Genomic DNA, 26,162 nt, shown 5'->3' with positions numbered 1-26,162 from the left:
GATTTGACAGATTAGATGGAGAGAAATTATTTCCTTTGATGTCAAAACAAAAGGAATAACCTGAAAATTAAAGGTAGGCTGTTCAAGGTTATGTCTTCATACAAAGTGTTCTGGAAATCTGAAACTTCTGTTCCAAAAGACTTAATAGTTATGACCAGTTGAAAATTTTAAAATTGAAATTGATTAATTTTTGCTAGGCAGAGATATTAAAGGATTGGAGCCAAGTTTGTTGGATGGAGTTGAGCTACAGATCAACAGTAAATTAATTGAACAGCAAAACAAGCTTGAGTTGGTGAATCCTCTATTCACGTTCCTGTGTTCTTCTCAGAAATGTCTCAAAGCACTTCACACACAGGAATCAGTAATGTGGTTGCCGCACAGCATCTCAATGCTTAGAGTGCCAGCAAGATAAATCAGAAGATAGAGGGAGGAATTTCTTGAGTAGGACTTAGCAAAACAGCTGCAAAGATCAGAAAAATGCAGACATGCTGCCCAGGTTCTGGAGATTCTTAGGAACAAGCTCACCTTCTAAAATCTCATAGATGTCTTAATAATATATAATGCATCAGCTGTTGGATGTTGAAGCATTCTGTAAGGAATCACTGAAAAAAATCTACCGATATAGATAGGGAATCAAGAAAGGCCAATTTTTTTTCCCTTGTTCTTTCAAAGTTTGGGGCTATTCCTGGAAAGATTAATAATTATTCCCTATCTCCAAGTTCCCTCAAAATGATAGTGGTGAGTTGCCATTCCAGTAATGTTACTGGCAAAAAAATGGTTAGGACAAAAATTGGGCCCTTGAAGACAGAAACAGGGGAATATATTACTGGGAACAAAGAAATGGCAGAGGAATTAAATGGGTACTTCAGATCTGTGTTCACTGGGGAAGACACAAGCAATCTCCCTGAGGTAACAGTGGCTGAAGGACCTGAACTTAAGGGAATTTATATTTATATTTGCCAGGATTTGGTGTTGGAGAGACTGTTAGGTCTGAAGGTTGATAAGTCTCCGGGACCTGATGGCCTGCATCCCAGGGTACTGAAGGAGGTGGCTCGGGAAATCGTGGATGCGCTGGTGATTATTTTCCAGAGTTCAATAGAATCGGGGTCGGTTCCTGAGGATTGGAGGGCGGCTAATGTTGTGCCACTTTTTAAGAAGGGTGGGCGGGAGAAAGCAGGAAATTATAGACCAGTTAGTCTGACCTCAGTGGTGGGAAAGATGCTGGAGTCTATTATAAAGGATGAAATTACGGCACATCTGGATAATAGTAACAGGATAGGACAGAGTCAGCAAGGATTTATGAAGGGGAAATCATGCTTGACTAATCTTCTTGAATTTTTTGAGGATGTAACTCGGAAGATGGACGAGGGAGATCCAGTGGATGTAGTGTACCTGGACTTTCAGAAAGCTTTTGATAAAGTCCCACACAAGAGGTTAGTGAGTAAAATTAGGGCGCACGGTATTGGGGGCAAAGTACTGGATTGGATAGAGAACTGGTTGGCTAATAGGAAACAAAGGGTAGTGATTAACGGCTCCATTTCGGAATGGCAGGCAGTGACCAGTGGGGTACCGCAGGGATCCGTGCTGGGACCGCAGCTTTTTACAATATATGTAAATGATATAGAAGATGGTATCAGCAATAACATTAGCAAATTTGCTGATGATACAAAGCTGGGTGGTAGGGTGAAATGTGATGAGGATGCTAGGAGATTACAGGGTGACCTGGACAAGTTGGGTGAGTGGGCAGATGCATGGCAGATGCAGTTTAATGTGGATAAATGTATGGTTATCCACTTTGGTGGCAAGAACAGGAAGGCAGATTACTACCTCAATGGTATCAAATTAGGTAAAGGGGCTGTTCAGAGAGATCTGGGTGTTCTTGTCCACCAGTCAATGAAGGCAAGCATGCAGGTACAGCAGGTCGTGAAGAAGGCTAATAGCATGCTGGCCTTCATAACAAGAGGGATTGAGTATAGAAGCAAAGAGGTGCTTCTGCAGCTGTACAGGGCCCTGGTGAGACCACACCTGGAGCACTGTGTACAGTTCTGGTCTCCAAATTTGAGGAAAGACATTCTGGCTACTGAGGGAGTGCAGCGTAGGTTCACGAGGTCAATTCCTGGAATGGCAGGATTGCCTTACACGGAAAGACTGAAGCGACTGGGCTTGTATACCCTTGAGTTTAGAAGACTGAGAGGGGATCTGATTGAAACGTATAGGATTATGAAAGGATTGGACACTCTGGCAGGAGGAAACATATTTCCGCTGATGGGGGAGTGCCGAACCAGAGGACACAACTTAAAAATACGGGGTAGACCATTTAGGACAGAGATGAGGAGAAACTACTTCACCCAGAGAGTGGTGGCTGTGTGGAATGCTCTGCCCCAGAGGGCAGTGGAGGCCCAGTCTCTGGATTCACCTAAGAAAGAATTGGATAGAGCTCTTAAAGATAGTGGAGTCAAGGGTTATGGAGATAAGGCTGGAACAGGATACTGATTGGGAATGATCAGCCATGATCATATTGAATGGCGGTGCAGGCTCGAAGGGCTGAATGGCCTACTCCTGCATCTATTGTCTATTGTCTATTGTCTATTGTCTAATTGTAAATTCTGGAATGCCTAAACTAACACCATTGTCTTCCACATATAGAAGGGTAAAAACAATGACTGCAGATGCAGTAAAATCAACATTTCGGGCACAAGCCCTTCATCAGGAATGCAGCAGACTGCCTGAAGGGTGGAGAGATAAATGAGAGGAGGATGGGGGTGGGGAGCAAGTAGCATAGAGTACAATAGGTGAGTGGGGGAGGGGATGAAGGTGATAGGCCAGGGAGGAGGGCGGAGCGGGTAGGTGGAAAAGAAGATAGGCAGGTAGGATAAATCATGGAGTCAGTGCTGAGCTGGAAGTTTGGAACTGGGGTGACATGGGGGAAAGGGAAATGAGGAAACTGTTGAAGTCCACATTGGTGGCCCGGAGTTGAAGTGTTCTGAGGCGGAAGATGAGGCGTTCTCCCTCCAGGTGTTGGGTGGTGAGGGAGCGGCGGTGAAGGAGGCCCAGGACCTCCATGTCCTTGGCAGAGTGGGAGGGGGAGTTGAAATGTTGGGCCACAGGGCGGTGTGGTTGATTGGTGCAAGTGTCCCAGAGATATTCCCTAAAGCGCTCCGCGAGGAGGCGTCCAGTCTCCCCAATGTAGAGGAGACAGCAATGGATACAATAAATGATATTGGTGGATGTGCAGGTAAAACCTTGATGGACGTGGAAGGCTTCTTTAGGGCCTTGGATGGAAGTGAGGGAGGAGGTGTGGGCGCAGGTTATGCAATTCCTGCAGTGGCAGAGGAAGGTGCCAGGACAGGAGGGTGGGTTGTAGGGGGGCGTGGACCTGACCAGGTAGTCACGGAGAAAACGGTCTTTGTGGAAGGCGGAAAGGGGTGGGGAGGGAAATACATCCCTGGTGGTGGGGTCCGTTTGGAGGTGGTGGAAATGTCGGTGGATGATTTGGTTTATGCGAAGGTTGGTCGGGTGGAAGGTGAGCACCAGGGGCGTTCTGTCCTTGTTATGTTTGGAGGGGTGGGGTCTGAGGGCAGAGGTGCGGGATGCGGTCTTTAAAGTAGGAGGCCAGTTCCACCACAGAACACACCAGATGGCCTCCTTCTTTAGAGACCGCAATTTTCCTTCCCACGTGGTTAAAGATGCCCTCTCATCCACATCCCTCATCCACATCCCTCACCTCTGCCCTCAGACCCCACCCCTCCAACCGTAACAAGGACAGAACACCCCTGGTGCTCACCTTCCACCCTACCAACCTTCGCATAAACCAAATCATCCGCTGACATTTCCACCACCTCCAAACGGACCCCCATCACCAGGGATATATTTCCCTCCCCAACCCTTTCCGCCTTCCACAAAGACCGTTCCCTCCATGACTACCTGGTCAGGTCCACGCCCCCCAACAACCCACCCTCCCGTCCTGGCACCTTCCCCTGCCACCGCAGGAATTGCATAACCTGCGCCCACACCTCCTCCCTCACCTCCATCCAAGGCCCTAAAGGAGCCTTCCATATCAATCAAAGTTTTACCTGCACCTCCACAGATATCATTTATTGTATCCATTGCTCCTGATGCGGTCTCCTCTACAGTGGGGACGCTTCCTCGCGGAGCACTTTAGAGGAACATCTCTGGGACACCCACACCAATCAACCACACTGCCCTGTGGCCCAACATTTCAACTCCCCCTCCCACTCTGCCAAGGACATGGAGGTCCTGGGCCTCCTTCACTGCCATTCCCTCATCACCCAATGCCTGGAGGAAGAACGCCTCATCTTCCGCCTCGGAACACTTCAACTCCAGGGCACCAATGTGGACTGCAACAGTTTCCTCATTTCCCCTTCGCCCACCTCACAACAGTTCCAAACTTCCAGCTCAGCACTGACCCCATGACTTGTCCTACCTGCCTATCTTCTTTTCCACCTATCCGCTCCACCCTCCTCCCTGGCCTATCACCTTCATCCCCTCCCCCACTCACCTATTGTACTCTATGCTACTTTCTCCCCACCCCCACCCTCCTCTCATTTATCTCTCCACCCTTCAGGCAGTCTGCTGCATTCCTGATGAAGGGCTTGTGCCCGAAATGTCGATTTTACTGCTCCTCGGATGCTGCCTGAACTGCTGTGCTTTTCCAGCACCTCTAATCCAGAATTCCACAAATAGAAAGCAACAGTTCTCAAGGGCAACTGAAGAATGGCTATAAATGCCCATCTTCTCAGTAATACTTACTTCCCAAAGAATGATTCAATTAAAAAATTAGAAAACAGGGAAGCAACAGAAAGCATGTTTTCTTGTTACCAAAAGACTATTTACATACAACTCCTACCTTCAAAGTTGAGAGCAATTTCATTCATGGTTGTCTCCTTGGGTGTTCTTTCTTCATTCATATTCAGGAGAGTTGGTTTGCAAAGAGAGGTCTTTGAGTGCAACATCAAGTTGCCATAGAATACAGAAACATTTAACTTTACATCAAGGGGATTAAAGTCCTTCCACCACACCTAAGGAGAAAGATAAACACTGCGTCTAAAAAAACTACAACACCCCACACTCTAGAATGTTAAGTAATGTGCAAGTATAAAATAAATCAAACATCATTACATTAAGTGCAAAAATTGAAAGAGCCTAAAATTGCTTAGAGAGACAGCAAGATAAAACAGAAGATAGCGGGAAGAATTTCTTGAGTAGAGCCTTACAAAACAGCTGCAAAGATCAGAAAAATGTAGACATGCTGTTCATAATTTTCTATCTTTTAAAATTAACAAATGGGAAATCTCCTAGCTTATCTCTCCACGCTTCAGGCTCACTGCCTTTATTCCTGATGAAGGGCTCTTGCCCGAAACGTCGATTTCACAGCTCGTTGGATGCTGCCTGAACTGCTGTGCTCTTCCAGCACCATTAATCCAGAAGATGGGAAATCTTGGCTAGTATAACCATCAGTTCCCAAAATGCATTTCCATTGGTTGACTCTTGCATTGGTAGCACACATTCAGGAAATTAACATTAACTTTCAGATGATACCTAGAGGCTACGTAAGATTCACAAATGCATTACTCAAGTTATAATTTTGTATCCTACTGCACAGTGATTATGGTTTTCACACTAAATGCAACTCATTATGACTATTAATATAGAATAATTAAATTTTCAAGCTAGAAAAGAGGAATATTTAGTTGAAGTGGGGGCTAGATGAACAAATGGTTAAATTAATCCTTTAGGTATACCCCAATTCTTCCTGTTTAAAGGGAACACACTTACAAATCAACTAATGCAACAGGACGTTGTTTTTTCTATGTTGTATGAATCTATGACTCTATGTTGTTGATGAACCATATTAGTCCTTTTTTCCTTGTTTCAGTTCTAAAATGTGTGACATGTTTATTTGGATATGAGATTAATTACCTCTGACATGGATTTCAACAAAATTAGTTTCACTGAAATATTCTTTAGTCCAAAAGGAAGAATCTCACCAACAGTGCTTTTAAGATTTGTGTCATTGATGATACCTAAATACAAGCAAAACAAACAGTAACTGAGGTAGTAAATATTTTGAAAATAAAGTCAGCTTCAATATAAGCAATGTTTAATACCACCAAAATGTAAGCAACCTGTAGTAAGAGATAGCAAGCACAAGGCAACAGTATAGCACATGCAAGGAAGAGTTTGTTGACTTCACACCACTTCAAAGTGGTACAATGCAGACTTCCTCAGGGACAGACAGCCTGCGGGCCACTATATTTGTTGCTGCTTCATTGCTATCATAAAGGAATGCCCTTCAATCACACAGATAGCAGCCTTCCACCTTACAGCCAACTGCAGTCTGTGTAGTGGTTAATGCAAACAAACTTTTCATTACTGATTTAAACATTAGTTCTAACATAAGTTCAAGAATTAAAGCATACCCTCTCATAATGAAATAATAAAAGCTTGTGCTTATGATTTTGACAATCCATTAAGTTGCTGATTTCAGCTATTTGTGTTAGGATGTTTAACAAATTGGGGATGATTTTTAAAAATTCTTTCGTGTGATGTGGGCATTATTTGCAAACATACAATTTAAAGGAAAAAACAGTATATGCTGTAAATTTGAAATAAAATCTGAAAATACGGTAAAAATTCAGCAGGTCTGGAAAAATCTGTGGAGAGAGAAATAAAGTTAAGATTTCAAGTTGAACATGACTGCAGTACCAAAGATGATACAAGACCTGCTGTGAATTTCCAGCAGTGTTTCTCATTTTAAGCTAGGAGTTGTTGCCCATCCCTAATAGTCCTTGAAAAAGACACCCGATTTCCTTCTCTATACTACACAAGTGAATCAGATGGATTTTTAAAACAATCAAACTTGTCAAATAAGCCACTAGAGTACTGAAATTCTGAACAAATGTCTGATAAAATACATTTATGCAGAGGAACCTCGATTATCCAAATATCAATTATCCGAATTTTGGATTATCCAAAGGAGATCTCAAGGTCCTGATAGAAAAATTATATCAAAGAGTTGTTTCAACCCTGATCGTGTCTTTTGTTTAAGGTACAATGATTAAAAATGAACTCGGCTCACAGAAATGCTGGAGTTGAGGGTGAGGTTGGGGGCAGACGGGGTTGGGGTGCGGATGGGGGTGGCAGACAGGTTTGAGGGGTGGGGTTTGTGGCAGGTGGGGGCAAGGGCTCACGTGCAGTGTGCTGCTGCCTAGTCTCCTGAACGGGGAGCAGACTTAACAGAAAAGTCCGAGCCCCAGAGGAAATCAATTAACCGAATAATCAATTATCCGAACGAAATAGTGCCCGCCCATCTCATTCGGATAATCGAGGTTCCTCTGTACTATGAAATTTTTCATTTTGTCTCAGGCATGGGAAACTCTAATGTAGCCCTTAATTCTACTTCTCTAGATTCTGTTTGGCCTTGGCCCAAATTTTTGACCCAAGTTTATGACTAAATTGGCCCTTTCTGACCAATCATACAATTTGTACAAGTGTTGTGAATGTGCTTCCTCAGTTTAGCTGAACACAACCACCCAATAAAGTTGCACAGTCCTTCAAATAACCTTATTGCTGAAAGGTTGTTGGTGTATCTTTCCTTTCAAATGGTATGTCTTTACATTAATAAAGTCCATCCAGCATTTCAAAAGCTGATTTTATTTGTCTATACCAGTCAATGGAACTTGCCAAAATCCCTTCAGAAAATGGAATTATGGAATCTGATATGAATCTGCCTTTGTAACTATACTGAGTTTGTAATAATCTGTACACAATTGTTGTGATCCATCAGGTTTTGGTAACATCACAATAAATGAGATATTGTGATTTGGTTCAATAATGTCATTGTCCATTGAACTTGATGTCTTCCTTCACCTCGGCTAACTTGTCTGGTTTGTGTTTTAAGTGTGTTGTTTTATGTATGATGTATCCTCTACATCTTACATGGCCAAAAAGTTTTCCACAGTCTATTTACACAAATAAACGTAGGAGTCTGTAATACTTTTCATAAATCATCTTGATTATTTTCTAAAATATAGCATAATATTCTATCTAACTTTTCAATCACCTCCATATAAGAACTGGAGAACGGACTTTAAAATTTTAAATTTCTGATTTATTCTTGAATTGTTTGGATATTTTTCACATCATTCCCTATTTCTTTTATCAGTGTAAATATACCTCTGTCCCAAATATTCTACCAATTAGCCTGGTTCAAGATCACCACCTTGATCAGTGCCATCTCCATGGTCTGGAGGAATGGCTAGCAATATTGTGAAGAGGTCAATGACATTTTCTGCTCCATCAGAGTAGGTGCCACACCCTTCTCTCGGCTGGTCCACACTCACTGCACCCACCTCCCTCCAAGCTCATGCTCTGTCATTCTCAGTGTTGCCTGCAACATCTCCCCTCACTTGCTCTCACTCCCTGCATAACCTTGAGCTGTGTACTCAGTCCCTCTGAAAAACTCTGTTCTCTATCTAAACCAGCACCCAGTTTCACTTCACTCAATCCTTCCATTCTCTCATTTCAAGAGAAGATAACCCACAAGAGGATAACGAGAGCTGGATGAGTGGAGAGGTGCCCAATATTTGACTCCTCAGCCCTTATGAGGAGAGAAGACTAGGGATCCCTCATGTGGGGATGCTGAAACGTTTGTGCATTGCTAAATGTATAAAGACCGCTCTTCATTCTATTACAACTCTCACAGTTACCCTGCTGTTAGTACCATTCATTACATATCACTTCTAACCACTGGCTGTGATGACGTCGCTCCCTTTTGTCTTGTGAGTACTGCTGGCTTGTCCACGATCTTCAAGGAGAAATGGCCAGCTCTCTCAGAAGCCATCTCCTTGACTTCTGAGGATGAGAATACTGAGGCATTCAAAGCAGCATCAACAAGCCTGTCTCCTGCTCAGATACTGACACTTCAGTGAGAACAACACATTGAGAAAACTTGGGAGCACATCCTGGTGAGCACCTCACTGGGAGAGCTCTGCAGTTGACTCACAAAGAAATCTTCAAGCTGCTTGCACTCTGGGGACTGCCAGAGATCAGACACCTGCTCAGCCTCAGGCAAGAGAGGAGCCTGTGGTGTTGGAAATCAGGGGCTTCATCCAGATAGATAAAATGAGGAAGAGTAGCAGACTTGTTTGTAAGATACAATGACCCTCATTGCACAGAGGCTGCAGTACTGCAACGTATCATACAATAAATTCCAGACATCCTTTCATCATTCACAAAACATATCTGAAATGAAACTGAAAACCTTGTCTTCCCTCTTCTTATCAATGTAGAAATACAAATGACATATAAATCTATACTTCCACTTTAGAACCCAAGTTTCCAAATAATAATATATTATAAGCCTTCATCACATTGTGAAAACAAATAATAGTACCTTTCAGTGACCCATTGTTCTCTGCGAATATTCCATTCAGAGTCCTGTAGGTTAAAGGTTTCAATGTTTGCAATTAAAATTAACATCGCTTTAAGTAAAATTTAGGAGTAATTTTAAAGATCATTAAGCACTATCATGCTTGAAGATAAATAGATATGAAGATACTATTTAACTAGGTAGAATACAAAGCATTCCAGTATATACAGTTAGAATTATAATTAGGGCCCAGTGATGTGTTTGAAGCTACATAATTACAGAAGTATGCTGCCAGTTTCAGGTGGTTCCTGTCTGCGCTCCAAAGAGCAGGCCAAAGTGGCGGCATTCATGTGGATCACATCAATAAATCACCCAGCTTGTTTTAATGGATTTTCTGCCCAGTTTTGCCTAGGCAAGTAGACTTAAAAGTGTTGAATGGCTAATGAGCTGAGTATTGGAACCAGTAGCAAGGCCCACTGGAGTCAAGCAGCCTGCCAGCGCTCACTGTCCTGGTCATCTGTAAGCATGACCATTCGTATAAGACTGAAGAACTGAACTCTGACATATCTTTAAGTGTCAGTGCATCTTGCTGACCATCAATTTTGTATGTCAATCTCTCATGAGATGGCTGGGTATGGATGGATGGTGTGGGAGGGTATAATGTAATGGAGAAGCAGGAGTCAACAGCATATATTTACTGCTGAAAAACTCTGCTGCATCATCATTACCACAAACACGGTAATTATTTTATAGATTATTTTACAGGTACAATGTTCCAACATGTTTGAAGGACACAAAGGACCAGTAGTACCACAAACAGTCGTTTCTTTAGAGTGACACTTTTTAAATCAAAGTTAATGTTTTAAAAAAGACTTGTGTTTGGATAGCAATTTATCAGTTCTCAGAAATATTTCAAAATATTCTGCACACAATGGTGGCTACTATTCTAAAGGTAAATATGTTATTATCGCAGATAATGAATTTGCTGATAACTGGAGCTATTAAATGTTCCGATTCAGCCTCTACCTTCTGAGCTCAAATGGAAGACCAAATATAAGTCAAATAGTTGACCAGCTTTGCTTGTTTCCACTTCTGTAGTTTCACTTTCGAGGCTGAGTTTCAAGTGACATTACCTTTCTTCTTTAGGATATTAGAATCATTTTGAATACAGCAGTACCTTTTCTCCTTTTGCATCACTAAACACGACCCAGCCTTCGGCAAAAATATATCAGGTAGACTAGCAGGACAGATTGTGAAAATTAGTGAGATGCATTTCTGAAAATTTCATTACATGGCTTTCCATCTCCAACCCCATGTCTACACATTTCTGAACTGTTCCTTTAGGTAGTGAGTCACCCTCTCATTCCATGCATAAGGAAGACAGAAAATACTTCCATAACAAATAAGAAAAAGCAAGTGTGAAAGTAAATGAAAAAGAACACCATGTTTCTGTGATGCCCTATTACTTTTCTCCCACATGTTGTTTGCAGCAGTTTCTACGGCATTAATCTTTAATTTGGGAAATCCCTGGACCTTCCTGGAAAGGTGAAAATAATAATTAGACCTGATCTCTCTCAAACCTATAACATGAGTCTCAAGTGAGTGGACAGCAATAATCTCAATTATGTCCTTGTTTGAATGAAAACAATTACTGGCAAAGCGTTTCATTATTTTGGTCTGAAATTATACACCATATGAATAGCTAAAGTTCATTACAAAATAGTGATCTCAGTATTGGGTTCCAATTTTGATGTTATTATGAATTGTGAGGACAAAATGTTTAAAAAAAACTCTATAGCCCTTGAGTGAATCATCAAGAGGACTACAAACATCCAGGATTGTTCCACAGACTCATAATGAAAAAAATTATTTCCCAGAAGCTTCTGTGAGCAGCTTCAGGAAGAAAAATTAGTGGCATTAAAAGAAAGTTTTTTTTTATTTCTTTGAACTCTTTAACTTATTACCTATAAACATATTGGAGATAGGGGAAAAAGCTGTTTGACAGGCTGTGAAGGGGAGAAGTTGTTGAAGGCAGGACAGCATTCTGTTTGGATGTATCACTACCTGGTATGGCAACTGTACCATTCATGGTCGGAGACTGTTACAGAGGGTGGTGAACTTGGCCCGGACAATCACAAAGGCCAACCTCCCATCTATCAAATACATCTACCAGGCCTGGCTGTCAAGGAAAGGCTGCCAGCATTCTCAAAGATCCATCCCACCCTGACATTGTTTTTCTACAACCTCTACCATCGGGGAGAAGGTCCAAAAGCCTGAACACCAGCCAGTTTCGAAACAGTTTCTACCCTACTGTTGTCAGAATACTGAAAGAACTCACAAACTCTTAACATTCGCCTGTACCTGTGTTTTTGATTTTGCCGCTGTTTACTTATTATTTACCTAACTATGTGATCAGCCTGTATTGCTCGCAAGTCAAAGCTTTTCATTGTGCCTCCTTACACGTGACAATAAATTCAATTCAATTCAAAATCTAATCTGGTTAATAAAATTTAACAATTTCAGTTTTAAAATTAGCAGTTGATCTTGCATCAGTTGTCATTTGCAGAAGTGAGTTCTAAAATTTTATCATTCTTTGTATGAAGAAGTGTTTCCTAATTTCATTCCTGAAAGATCTGGCTCTAAAATTTAGAACACGTCCCTGTCCTACACACCCCCGCTAACAAAAATAACTCCTCCTATTCTATTCTACTTCTTTGTAGATTAACCCTCTCCCTAGTTTGTAATGATACATAAGATATTTTGATAACTAGCAGTAATATACATGGTTTTTAGTCTTTGGAGACTGTAATTTTGCATCACAGCTCCTCTTTTGTCACAAAGATTATAAGGAAGTATGTATGTGCATACCATTAATTTTAAGGTGAGATGATGAATTTGTAACCTAGCCTTGCTGATGATCTGGAGCCAAGCAGTTCCCGACATAAAATACCACTGCCTTGATATTAGTTAACATCATGTGTCAGATAAAAAAAACTGAAAATTCTTACCTCAATTTTCGTTGGTTCAATCCAGGGATATCAGTTGGTAGGCCACCTTGTTGCAAATGAATCCAAGATCTTTGAATATCTAATGTGTATAGGTGGCTGGCATGAACAAGGAATACCTTAGGAACAAAGCATTTTTAGTGACAACTGAATGTACATTGAACTGGTCTGGGACTGAGGCTTCTTCCCTACCTTACATTTGGGTAATTTATCTGCAATGATTATCCCTTTCTGCCAAATCTAAAGCCAAGGACACAGTCAAATCTCCTGACTCGACAGTTTAAGACAAGACATTCTCAATTCTGAACAACTAGCTTTGTTTCATTGTTTCCACTTCTTGGATGCGCTTGCCAAAACATTGTGGATTAATAATCCATATCTATTCGGTGCTCTCTGCTTTGTATGGTGTGGTATGGTGGGGACAGAGAAGTTCTCAGGTGAGAATCCTGCCACATTCCTTTCCCACTGCAATTAAGTCCACTCTTGTTCCCACACCAATTAAGAAAAATGAATGGATGATATTTCTTCCTTGTTGCTGATTGAGGCCCTTAAGAGGGAGCTTAAAGTGGACTGTTGCTCATGAAGACTGGCTGATGCGTTCATCTCTGTAACCGTTATTTATAGAGTCATAGAGATGTATAGCATGGAAACAGACCCTTCGGTCCAACCAGTCCACGCCAACCAGATATCCCAACCCAATCTATTCCCACCTGCCAGCACCCGGCCCATATCCCTCCAAACCCTTCCTATTCATATACCCATCCAAATGTCTGTTAAATGTTGCAATTGTACCAGCCTCCACCACATCCTCTGGCAGCTCATTCCATACACGTACCACCATCTGCGTGAAAAGGTTGCCCCTTAGGTCTCTTTTATATCTTTCTCATCTCACCCTAAACCTATGCCCTCTCGTTCTGGACCCTCTGATCCCAGGGAAAAGACTTTGTCTACTTATCCTATCCATGCCCCTCATAATTTTGTAAACCTCTATAAGGTCACCCCTCAGCCTTTGGCGCTCCAGGGAAAACAGCCCCAGCCTGTTCAGCCTCTCCCTGTAGGTCAAATCCTCCAACCCTGGCAACATCCTTGTAAATCTTTTCTTTAGTTATATAAATTACTCAATGTGCATTGAACTCTGTGATACTTTAAGAAGATGCTTTATAAATTCTAATTTTCTTTCTTTCAGTCACTGCTACAACCTTGCAGCAAGCATATTGATTTCTCAACACATACTTTGCATGATTACGTTCAGGAATCATTAAAAGCTCCCATTACCAACCAAATCTGGCTACATGAGAGTGCTGGTAATGGAGATATTAGTAATTATTAGAGATAATTTTCTTTTGTCTATTTGGAAAGGAGTATTTCAAACACTAGGAAGATTTATGATGGTCAGTATTTCTAATGAAACAATTAACATGTCCATAAGCATAGAAGGAAGCAGGCAGAATATCACATCACATGCTTCAGGGTGGTTTAAGAAAATACAAATCTGAAGATATTATTTGGTCCATCCTAGTCTATGTGACTACAGACCAACCTGTTCAATAATATGAAGAGGGGAGACAGTTTGTTTATGGCTCCTTGATAATTGAATTAAATGAATAATTTAGATTACCAAATTATTTAGTATCCTGACAAAAGATTCTTCAACATTTATCCCAAAGATTTATGAAAATCAAATACAGTATAGTACTGAAGTAATTTATATTGCTATATGAAAAAAATCATGAATGATAAGTTGCTAAAGACAAAGGATTCTAACATATGAACCGATAAAGGTAATCATTCCAGTTGTACGAATAGTGAAAAAGCTCTTCATGTTATTTTCAATTTGGAAACAGAAAGTCAACTGATTATCAATGTTTAAATTTGTAAAATTCTCAAATATAATTAAATCTGGACAAGCAAATCAAGGGTTATGGCGGGGACAGGCAAGAAACTAGCATTAATGCCACAAACAATTAACACTCTCTTCTTAGTGTCTAACAAAGATGAAGATGGTTCTACTTGTTGGAAATCAATCACCTCAGTCCAAGGAGATCACTGCAGGAGTACCTTATATTAGTGTGACAAAAATAGAAAGTGTTGGAGAAATTCAGCAGGTCTGGCATACCTTAAGAGTGGAGAACAGACTTAACATTTCAAGTCTAGTGACCCTTCATCAGAACATTCTGCCAATCCTTTATCCAGATTAATACACTAACTCCAATACCATAACATCTTATCCTATTAAGATATTTTTTTCTGTGGTACCTTATCAACGTCTTTTGGGCATCTAAGTATAATACTTCTTGTGGCTCCACTTTATCCATCCTGCTCAAAAAATTGTAATAAATTTATCAAGCATAATTACCCATTCATGGAGCCATGCTGACTGACTTGTTTATATTATGTTCTATTATTACACCCTTCATAATACTCTAACATACTCCAAATCAGAATGTTAAGCTAGAGAAAGCTGTTTTTTTGGTATTTCTGTAGTTCTTTTCAATTCTTTGGAACTTTTCCTAACCTAATGATTCTTGGAAAATTCCTATCAGTGCTCCACTATCTCTGTAGCTACTTCCTTCAGTAATCTAATTTGTGGCTCTTCAGTTCCAGGTGACTTATTGACCTTTAGCCCCATTCATTTAGAGTCATAGAGATGTACAGTATGGAAACAGACCCTTTGGTCCAACCCGTCCATGTTGACCAGATATCCCAACTCAATCTAGTCCCACCTGCCAGCACCCGGCCATTATCCCTCCAAACCCTTCCTTTTCATATACCCACCTAATAATAGTTATTGTATTTATTCCATCCATACTTCTGCTTTTTTGTTTAGTGTATTTAAATTGCTATTCATGAAGGCAGTTCAACACAAACATTTTCAGGACAAAGAGGAACGGGCAATGAATGTTAGTTTAACCAGTGATGACCATATCCCATTAACAAATCGTTCATGGATGGTGTACTCCTGCTCCTATTTCTTTTGATTTTATGGTCTAATAAGTATCAAGGAATTGCTTAAGTCCCCAGATTATAATAAATTAAATGCAGATAATCACTTGCATAATATATTTACAAATATATTTTTAAATTTTCCCATTGCTTCCTTGCACCATAATTTATTAGTCATCCAAAAGCACTGAGCACAGCAATGACATCTGATGCGAAGAACCACGTTAATTTAGTGATTTTGTTTTTTTAATTGCAGTAATACTTTCTGGTCAAGATTTATTAATCTTTATTTGGACTGTGGTGATAAATTCTTACTGTGGCTATATCTAAATGATTACAATTAGAATAATGCAGTAACCTAAATCATGAATCAAATAAACAGCTGTTTCAATTTGGCAACTTTTCATTAAATTTTCATTGAGTAAACTCCAGGCCTTAAAGAGAGTCTCCTGGAATTACCACATGTTTGAGGAGGGTCTAAAGCATCTTTTAAAATGTTAGAAATATAGGTATTGTTCTACCTTTTTCAAACTTTGATGATCACTGGCCATCATCAAACACTCCTTCAGTAGCAGGAGGATGGCCAGGCAGAAATCCTCCATCACCTGAAGCTTCCAGTTTTGCATGAACAGCTGGTCCCAGATCAACAATACCGCTGGCAGATGCAAGATGCTGACAAAACCCTGTAGCACAATATTAAATGACATACAAAATATATTGCAGTTTCAGATCATCCACTGCCACCGTGGGTATGCTAACTACCCAATATCATATTGAGTCAAGTAGATTAGACAAATTCAAACCTTACTTTTTGCTGAGTTTGTTGCATAGGAACAGGTGGAAGCCACTCAAGCTGGTTCCACTAGTCAATGTCAACATGATCACAGCTAATCTGCAACCACTCCATATCCCCTCCTTAGCCCCTTAAAGCTTTGAGTAATAACATTCTAAATTTCAGCCAATTTTGCATGTAGAAGTTCCCTAATCTCACTGCTAAAGTGGTACGTTTTAGGTCATGTCCCATTATACAAGACTGCCTAATCGCAAGAAATAGTTTCTCTCCATTTACCCTAATTTTAATAAAATCGCGCTTCACCTCCTGAAATCCAGGGAATGCAACACTAGTCTGTATCATTATTATAGATTTAGGCATATTATTTTAATGGGGACATAAATAACTCCACAGAGGCCTGTATCACTTCACCAAATCATCCTTTATTCATATGTGTAAAGTCCTTGACTCCAGTTTTCTCAGAGTGATCAGAACCTCCGGCACTCCTGTTTATATTCATCAACGAGGGCTTCTAATTGGACAAGATTAACAGCCCTAATCAGGGAATTCATATTCTATGAGGTCCATATGGATGACCTCATGACAATCACTACAGGGACAAGGTTAAAAATCATACAACACCAGGTTATAGTCCAACAGGTTTAATTGGAAGCACTAGCTTTTGGAGCGCCGCTCCTTCATCAGGTGATAGTGGAGGACACAATTCCAAGGCACAGAATTTATAGCAAAAATTTACAGTGTGATGTAACTGAAATTATACATTGAAAAATACCTTGATTGTCTGTTGAGTCTTTCATCTGTTTGAGTACCATGATAGTTTCACTTCTTTCATGTGTAAATCATGTGAAAGAAGTGAAACTATCATGGTATTCAAACAGATGAAAGACTCAACAGACAATCAAGGTATTTTTCAATGTATAATTTCAGTTACATCACACTGTAAATTTTTGCTATATATTCTGTGCCTCAGAATTGTGTCCTCCACTATCACCTGATGAATGAGCGGTGCTCCGAAAGCTAGTGTGCTTCCAATTAAACCTGTTGGACTATAACCTGATGTTATGTGATTTTTAACTTTGTACACCCCAGTCCAACACCAGCATCTCCAAATCATGACTACAGGGACAAATTACTTAGAGGATTCCACAAGTCTGAGTATGCATCCCAAAAGTTAACATGTAGGTATAGCACACGATTACAAAGATAAATAATTGTTTATTACAAAAGGGAAAATATTGTAAAAATAGGGAAGTTTTGCTACCAGTGTACAGGGCAATTGTGATACCATATCTAGAATAATCTGTACAGTTTTGATCTTTTTAATTAGGAAAGTACATTACTGAATTAGACATACACAGAGGACATTTATTCATCTGTAAGATGAAGCGATTATCTTATGAGGATAGGTTGGATGAGTTAGGCCAGTTTTCATTGGAGTTTAAGACAATGTGAGGTGACCTTATTGAAACATATAAAATCGTAAGGGGACTTGATAAGCTGGATGTTGAAAGGATGTTTCCCCCTTGGGAGAGACAATAGGGGTATTCTAAGTGAGGCATAGATGATGAAAAAGTTTCTCTCAGGAGGGTTATGAGCTTGCAGAATTCCCTTCTACAATAGGGTGCAGGTAGCAGTGTCTTTGAATATTTTCAAGGGAGTTGATAAGATACTTGACTAACAAGAGAACAAAGAGTTTGAAAGATAGGCAGGAAAGTAATGTTGAGACCATAATTGGATTGGCCATATTCTTATCAAATAGTGGAACAAGCTTGAGGGACAAAATAGCCAACACTTGCTCGTAATTTGCATACACCTTTATTTAGCCTCATAGAAAAAGATAAAAAAGACTTCCTTTAATCCCACAGGTTGTGGTATAATTCTTGTAATTGTATGCTACACTTACTCCAAGTCTATCGCAAAGTATAATGTCTAGAACTGTTCACAGTATTTTAAGTTTGGTCTAACTAGGCTTTGTATAGGTGAATACTGGATAAGTGGTGCTGGAAGAGCACAGCAGTTCAGGCAGCATCCAACGAGCAGCGAAATCGACGTTTCGGGCAAAAGCCCTTTATCAGGAATCCTGATGAAGGGCTTTTGCCCGAAACATCGATTTCGCTGCTCGTTGGATGCTGCCTGAACTGCTCTGCTCTTCCAGCACCCCAAACCAGTATTTGGTTTTCAGCATCTGCAGTCATTGTTTTTACTTTGTATAGATGAAGTTTGAATTCCAATCCCCTAGTAACTTTATCCTCTAAATATAAAGGTCAGCATTCCACAACATTTGTTTTTGTCTAAGTTCATAACACAGTAATGATTTGTTTACCTACCCACGAATCTACTTGGACCTTTCTAAACTCTTTCTATTTTTTTCATTTAGAATGTTCTACCCCTTTTAGACCCGAAGTGGGTGATCTCACATTTGCTTACATTGAAATTCATTTGCCACAATCTTACCCATTCACTTAATTTACAAAAATTCTCTTTCTTATTTCTTGTTTCCATCAAAGTATTTGCAAAGCTCTCTATCTTGGCATCACTGACACAAGTAGTGATATGTCAGCAATTAAACTTGGTACTCTAGAGCTTGGAAGAAGGAATTAAAATATATCACATTTTGTCTTTCTCATTGCAATCTTGAGATTTCGAATAAAACATGTGTCGACGTTAGAAAGGGAATGAACTGCTATTGATGCTCCTTCAATTGAATAGCTGAAAGACCTCACTTTTTTAAAAAATTATAAATCTAAACTGTCAGTTGATGAGGCAGTTGAAGAGTGGCCTGTGTTACGATGCGAGCTGATGGTAATGCTGGACAAGACAGATCCTAAATTGAGGGATAGCTTGATAAATCATAAGTTGTACCTTTGCTATTTGTTTAGTCTGGTAGTCAGTCATTGAACTGCTAATATACTTTTAATTAAAGAATATAAACATTTATTACACATAAAAAGAAAAAAAAGTACATGAAAAGTGATTGAAATAGTTTTACTACAAACATCAAAAATAGAGGCTGAACCCATTTTCCTCAACAAGAGCCTTGCAAATACTCAAACCTCAGTGAAGAGACACCTGCCTGCACTTTAAAGTTGTTCAGTTGGAACAGTTGCAATTGACTTTTAAAATCTTCTTCATATTGCCTTCTCAATACTTTCAGAACAAACTTATGGGTTTTCCACATCTCAGCTTCCATCGGTTTTATTCTTCTGAAGTTTTCTCCTAAGCTACTTGGGATTTATTCTTCAACTGTAACATTCATTAAGATCTTGGCCATTTCTGTCCCCCTATGTGATAGGATATCACAGCCCCATGTTTAACTTTCTTCTAGCCTTGTTTCAAACAAATGGCACTATTCGCTTACCATTGAACCAGTGTGAGACACTGATTTTAGGGAAAAGGAAAAAAAAGTCAAAGACTTGCATTTATATTGTCCATTAGGACATTCCAAACATTGAACAAACCCCTCTGCTGCTCTTACCTCTCCCATCCATTTCCTGAGGACAAATATTGGATTTCTCAACAATTCTTTGCCAGTGTGAGGTAATTCTTCAGAGCCAAGCTTAATATTATGCAATCCCTCAGCCTGTGCCTTCTCCCGAGCAATCTGCTCCAATACAAATTCCTGAATACAAAACAAAAGCAAATTTTATAAATGAACTCACACCGGAAGAGCATGAAATGGGAGGGCTCTTGTTTCTCTTAAAAGGACAACTTCTTGTAATAAGAGAGATCAGAAAGGTTGACTAGCTGCTTTCCAACATTAGTCACAGATCCCAATGGCTGTTGTAGCATGGCGTTGCCAAGCACCTGAGAACAGGTTGCACACTCACCTTCTGACCAAACTAAAAAGAAAATAATTGTTATCAAGAAATAAAATTCTAGTGGTAAATTTAAGCAGTATATAAAAACTAACATTGATCTGAATATAAATGCGAAATAGTGTAGATGCTGGAAATCTGTAACAACAACAAGTCCTGGAAATATTCACCAGGTCTAGCAGCATCTGTGGAAAGAGACATAAAGTTAATGTTTCATATCTATGAACTTTCATCAGAATCAGGGAAAGTTAAAAATATAACTGCCTGCAAGCATTAAATGAAAGGGATCGTAGGGTAAAAAGAATACATGGGACAGTCCATGGTAGGGAAGACAGTAGGAGTGATTAAATGTCAAAACATTTCATGCTGCAATGCCAAAGGTAGGGTACTGGGACAAGTTTAAAACAAAAGAGATATGTCTAGAGGAATCAAAGTAGCATACTGCAGATGCTAGATATCTGAAATAAAAATCAGAAAATATTGGAAAAACTCAGCAAGTCTGGTAGCATGTGTGGAGAGAGAATCAGAGTTATCATTTTGAGTCCAGTTTTACTTCTTCAGAACACTATGTTGAAAAGGCAAAGTTGCCATATTCTTCCAAAACATAGGGCTACTCTCTCATGAGAGAGAGAGAGAGAGATGACTGGTCGTGGTTTAACCTGAGGGTCAGCACACCTTAGACAAGGGGAGACGTTAAGAATGAGAGTCCTTCATGGTAACCACAGGAGTTATGAATGGCAAGATTCTGAATAGGTGCTATCCATAAACAAAGTAAATTAAAAAGAGGAATGAGAGAAGAGGATAATAACAAAGAACAATGAGACAAAACAAAGTCAGGGATTCAAATCTAAAACTGCTTTATTCAAATATGAGTTCAGAAACCTATTACATTTCTAATTTTTGCACGTTCTAATGAAAGCTCACACGCCTAAATAGTAACTCTGCTTCTCTCTACATTGATGCCACTAGCCTTGCTGGTGTATTTCCTCCATTTTTATTTTTAGACCTGATCTAGGCCACAAAGTGACACAGCTACCCTGAATTCTAAGCCTGGACTGTATGCTAAATTTTTGAAGTGGAATATTGGAAACGTAGCCTTCTACACTGAAGATGACAATGTCGTCAATGATAAATGCAAATTGGTGTTGTTAAGACAATTATCACAAATTTTAATGGCTAAAGCCTTTTTCTTCACCATGGTTCAGACAATAAAACAAAGCTAGAGTCCTTGTTCATGATTTATTTCATATTACATTAAAATAACCAAATGATAAATAACCTACTACTTGGGTATTTAGCAGACTTTAATAATAAGTGGCAAACTCAATGTAACATGTAATAAAAATGTCATCCAGTGGCCATATTTGTGGCTGTGTGTATCTGTGTAGATTCATACAGGATTCACATGCCAAAGACACAGCCTTTGATCATATTATGCCACAGACATTATATTGATGCAGGTGAAAGTGAGGACTGCAGATGTTGGAGATTAGAGTCAAGATTAGAGTGGTGCTGGAAAAGCACAGCAGGTCAGGCAGCATTCCTGATGAAGGGCTCCTGACCGAAATGTAAATTTTCCTGCTTCTCGGATGCTGCCTGGCCTGCTGTGTCTTTCCAGCACCACTCTAATCTTGACTATATTGCTGGACTTGCTGGAGATTTTTAAAATTGCTAAATATTTTGATAGGGGGGTGATTTCTCATTTTATTGTTTGCATGTTGCAATAGCAGGACTTGCTCTTTGGCAGAAACTTTCCACAAAATTTTATCAGAAAATAGGTAACACTACTGTAACAGATTGTGATGACCTGAACACGTAGTCAATGTGTTATCAAATTATCTACTAGTCAGCGTTTCTAAAATTTCAGTTGGTAAAGTCAGTGTGAAACCAAATATAATGACCCGTGGGCTAACTTATGTTTTGTGCTGAATTAGCTGATCTCAGTCTGAATGGGGATAGCCCCTGGGTACTCTGGACAAGGGAGGAAATAAATCAGTTAACACTTTATCCTGATGGATATCTAGTAATCCTTGCAGGAAAGGGACATGTGGACACTGGATAAAGATCTGATTAACCTCATCTGTGATACTCTTCCAAGGAACAAAGGAACATGGGATCATCACGGGAACAGGAACTGCCCATTAATCCCCTGCAGCCTGTCCCATCATCATTCAATTCAATTCAATTGTGGTTGACCTGTCCCATAAGTTTATCTACAGACATTTGCTCTGCACTCCTTCATACTCTTGCTTAACATTACCTAACAATCTTAGTTTTGAAATTTTTACTTGACTTACAGCATCAAGAGCTTTTTAGGTAAGAGACCTCTGGATTTCCACTACCTTTGTTTGAAGATGTGCTTCTTGACTTCAATCTTGAACCTTATCTTTAAATTTAAGGCTCTGCTCCTTCTTCTGGACTCCCCTTCATGAAAACAGTTTCTCTCTGTTTCCACAAATTATTTGATCATCTTAAACACCTCAATATTAGCACCTCTAAATATTTTATAATCAAGAGGTTTATAAACTTCTAGTCTTCACAATTTAACTTTTTTTAGTCATGGTATCAATATGTTAAATCTAAGCTGCACCCATTAAGCTAACTCATTAGTTTGTCAGCATTACTGTCAAGACTGTCATGTAAAGAATAGATATCTAGGAAATGTACCACTGGCAACAGATGCAAGGACCCTAACTTATCACAGATCAACACCTTTCCTAAAAGAAGGGAGAACAAAAGCAAGTTTTCAAAGGTACTGCAAGAACATGTATCACATTGCACTTTCAACAGCAACAATGGGGCTTTGCTCTCCATAATGTGCCTCAATAGATGGGATTGAAACAGTATACCTCGTTGAATATATTTCTGATTAGAGTCAGGGTATTAATATGGAAGTTAGGAAGTTATGTTGCAGTTGAACAGGACATTGGTGAGGCTGCATTTGGGAGTATTGTGTTCAGTTTTGGTCACCTTGCTATCGGAAGGATGTTACTAATCTAGAAAGGATGCAGAAGAAATCTAGGACTCAATGGTCTGAGTTATAGGGAGAGGTTGGACATTTAGGACTTTTTTCTTTAGAGTGTAGGAAACTGAGGGGGAGTTTTATAGAAGTGTATAAGATCATGAGAGGCATGGATAGGGTGAATGCACTCAGTCTTTTTCCCAGAGTTGGGCAATCGAGGACTAGATGGTATCAATTTAAGGTCAGAGGAAAAAAACTAAAAGGGAACCTGAGAGACAACTTTTTTTTACATAGAGGACGGTACGCAGGTGGAATGAGCTGCCAGCAGAAGTGATTGAGGCAGGTACATTAGCAACATTTGAAAGGCATTTGGACAAACACATAGATAGAAAAGATTTACAAGAGATGGACCAAGTGCAGGGAAATGGGGTTAGAGTGGATGGACATTTTGATCAGCATTAAAAGGGCTTGTCTCCGTGTTGTAGGACTCTACAATTCTGTGTCAGAAATTCTGAAGAATGACGAATTATGTGCGCTGACCTCCTAAACATTTAATCCAAATATGTTTCAATGAGGTTTCATTCCTGGAAGTAAAACCTCACAAAATTTACTTTTTTGAGTCTATGTGTTTTTTTTTACATATATATGCAATAATAATTATTATATTTTCAAATCTAACACATACATTTTCATTTTACAGATTTATTAGATTAATAGAAATGAAAAGGAAAGCAGGGGAGGTGGTGGTGTAGTGGTAATGTCTATGGACTCATAATCCTGAGGCCGAGGCTAATATCTGGAATCCCGTGAGTTCAAATCCCAGCATTGCAATGGCTAATTAGTAATGGTGACCACAAAACCATTGTCAATTGTCATATAAACCTACCTCTGCACTCAGCTGAATTAAACATGCTACTGAGTCTAAAAGACCACTGGCAAACCTAAGAAACCAAAGGTATTCCCCTAACTTCAAGGAATTTGTGCCACACTTTGGAGATCAGACTAATTAACATAAAAACAGGAAATGCTGGAGTAACAACACATCTGGCAGCATCTATGCAGAGTTATCAAGTTTGTACTCATAGAATCATACCTTACCTAAGACATAGGAGCAACAGTAAACCATTTGGCCAAACACAAGTCCTGCTATTTAATAAGATGATGGCTGATCCGCCTGTAGCCTCGACTCCTCTTTCATGTCAACTCGTCACAGCCCTCAACTCCCAATATTTCAAAAATCTAACTACTTCCTCTTTAAATACTTTTAATGAACTAATCGCCATAGCTGCCTAATGTAGAAAATTCCAGTTATTCATTACCTTCTGTGAGAAGAAATCCCTTCATATATCAGTTTTAAATGAGTCTCCACTTATTCTGTAACTGGTTGAAGAAATATTTTCTCAACATCTACCGTGTCAAACCCCTCAAATTCTTAATCAATAAGATCACTCTTCACTCTTCTGATAAATAAAAGCCTAATCTGTTTAGCTGCTCTTGATAAGTCGATCCCTTCATTCCAGGAATCAGTACAATGAATCTCTTTTGAACTGTCTTCGGTGCCAGTATATTCTTTTTCAAATATGGGGACCAAAACTGTACACAGTAATTTCAGGTGTGGTCTCACTAACATACTGTACAATTGTAACAAGACTTCCCTATATTTAAACTCCAAAATCCAAGCAATAAAAGCCAAAATTATATTTTCCTGCTTAGTGACAGAAAATATCTCAGGGAGTAACCCAATACTTGAGCGGACAGATGCACAAGAGGTCATGGCACAGCAGCACACAGACAGATAATTTCCTTGGGAGTCCTGAACATTGACTCCATAGCCAGGTCTCATGGCATTAAATGAAATCAAGGCTAGAAAACCTCCTGCTGATTGTCACCTGCTGCACCCACTCAGCTGATCAGTGCTCCGCTGTGTTGCACATAAACCAGAAGAGGTGCTGAGGGAGACAAAGGCCCAGAATATATTCTGGATGGGAGGCTTCAATGACCAGCGTCAAGAGTAGCTCAATTACTACTAACCAGGCTCTGAAGGACAAAGCCTGCAGACGACACTAAGGTCGGTGGAGTTGTGGATAGTGACAAAGGATGTTGTAGGTTACAGAGAGACATAGATAAGCTGCAGAGCTAGGCTGAGAGGTGGAAAATGGAGTTTAATGCGGACAAGTGTGAGGTGATTCACTTTGGTCGTTGTAACCGGAATGCAAAGTACTGGGCTAATGGTAAGATTCTTGGTAGTGTAGATGAGCAGGGAGATCTTGGTGTCCAGGTACACAGATCCTTGAAAGTTGCCACCCAGGTTGACAGGGTTGTTAAGAACTGGACGCCTCCTAGCAGAGCACTTTAGGGAACATCTCCGGGACACCCGCACCAATCAACCACACCGCCCTGTGGCCCAACATTTCAACTCTCCCTCCCAGTCTGTCGAGGACATGGAGGTCCTGGGCCTCCTTCACCGCTGCTCCCAGACGCCTGGAGGAAGAATGCCTCATCTTCCGCCTCGGAACACTTCAACCCCAGGGCATCAATGTAGACTTCAACAGTTTCCTCATTTCCCCTTCCCCCACCTCACCCTAGTTCCAAACTTCCAGCTCAGCACTGTCCCCCCGCCTATCTTCTTTTCCACCTATCCACTCCACCCTCCTCCCTGACCTATCACCTTCATCCCCTCCTCCACTCACCTATTGTACTCTATACTACTTTCTCCCCACCCCCACCCTCCTCTATCTTATCTCTCCATGCTTCAGGCTCTCTGCCTTTATTCCTGATGAAGGGCTTTTGCCTGAAACGTCGATTTTACTGCTCCTCGGATGCTACCTGAACTGCTGTGCTCTTCCAGCACCACTAATCCAGAATCCAGGGTTGTTAAGAAGGCATACAGTGTTTTAGCTTTTATTAATAGAGGGATCAAGTTCCGGAAGCATGAGCTTATGCTACAGATGTACAAAACTCTGGTGTGACCGCATTTGGAGTACTGTGTACAGTCCTGGTCACCGCACTATAAGAAGGACGTGGAAGCTTTGGAAAGGGTGCATAGGAGATTTACTAGGATGTTGCCTGGTATGGAGGGAAGGTCTTATGAGGAAAGGCTGAGGGACTTGAGGCTGTTTTTGTTGGAGAGAAGACTTAATAGAGATAATAGATTGGGTGGACAGGGAGAGCCTTTTTCCAAGTATGGTGACAGCGAGCATGAAGGGGCAAAGCTTTAAATTGAGGGGTGATAGATATAGGACAGATGTCAGAG

At 40.2% G+C, this 26,162-nt stretch overlaps 1 protein-coding gene across 1 annotated transcript in view; it reads right to left on the bottom strand.

Annotated features, from left to right (window-relative positions):
* Positions 1-26,162, bottom strand: part of LOC140491600 (uncharacterized) — a 161,154-nt gene that overhangs the window by 65,314 nt on the left and 69,678 nt on the right. Inside the window, exons 11-17 of the mRNA XM_072590028.1 lie at positions 19,608-19,751; positions 15,861-16,022; positions 12,400-12,515; positions 10,569-10,628; positions 9,416-9,459; positions 5,941-6,044; positions 4,868-5,039 (exon numbers count right to left, since the gene is read on the bottom strand). Of these exons, the coding sequence (XP_072446129.1) occupies positions 4,868-5,039; positions 5,941-6,044; positions 9,416-9,459; positions 10,569-10,628; positions 12,400-12,515; positions 15,861-16,022; positions 19,608-19,751 (802 nt within the window). The remainder of the gene's footprint in view (positions 1-4,867; positions 5,040-5,940; positions 6,045-9,415; positions 9,460-10,568; positions 10,629-12,399; positions 12,516-15,860; positions 16,023-19,607; positions 19,752-26,162) is intronic.

This window comes from Chiloscyllium punctatum, chromosome 19, assembly GCF_047496795.1.
Source record: "Chiloscyllium punctatum isolate Juve2018m chromosome 19, sChiPun1.3, whole genome shotgun sequence".
NCBI classification, from domain to species: Eukaryota; Metazoa; Chordata; class Chondrichthyes; order Orectolobiformes; family Hemiscylliidae; genus Chiloscyllium; species Chiloscyllium punctatum.
Note: the sequence above shows the minus strand (reverse complement) of the source record. Positions and strands in the feature narration are given on the sequence as shown.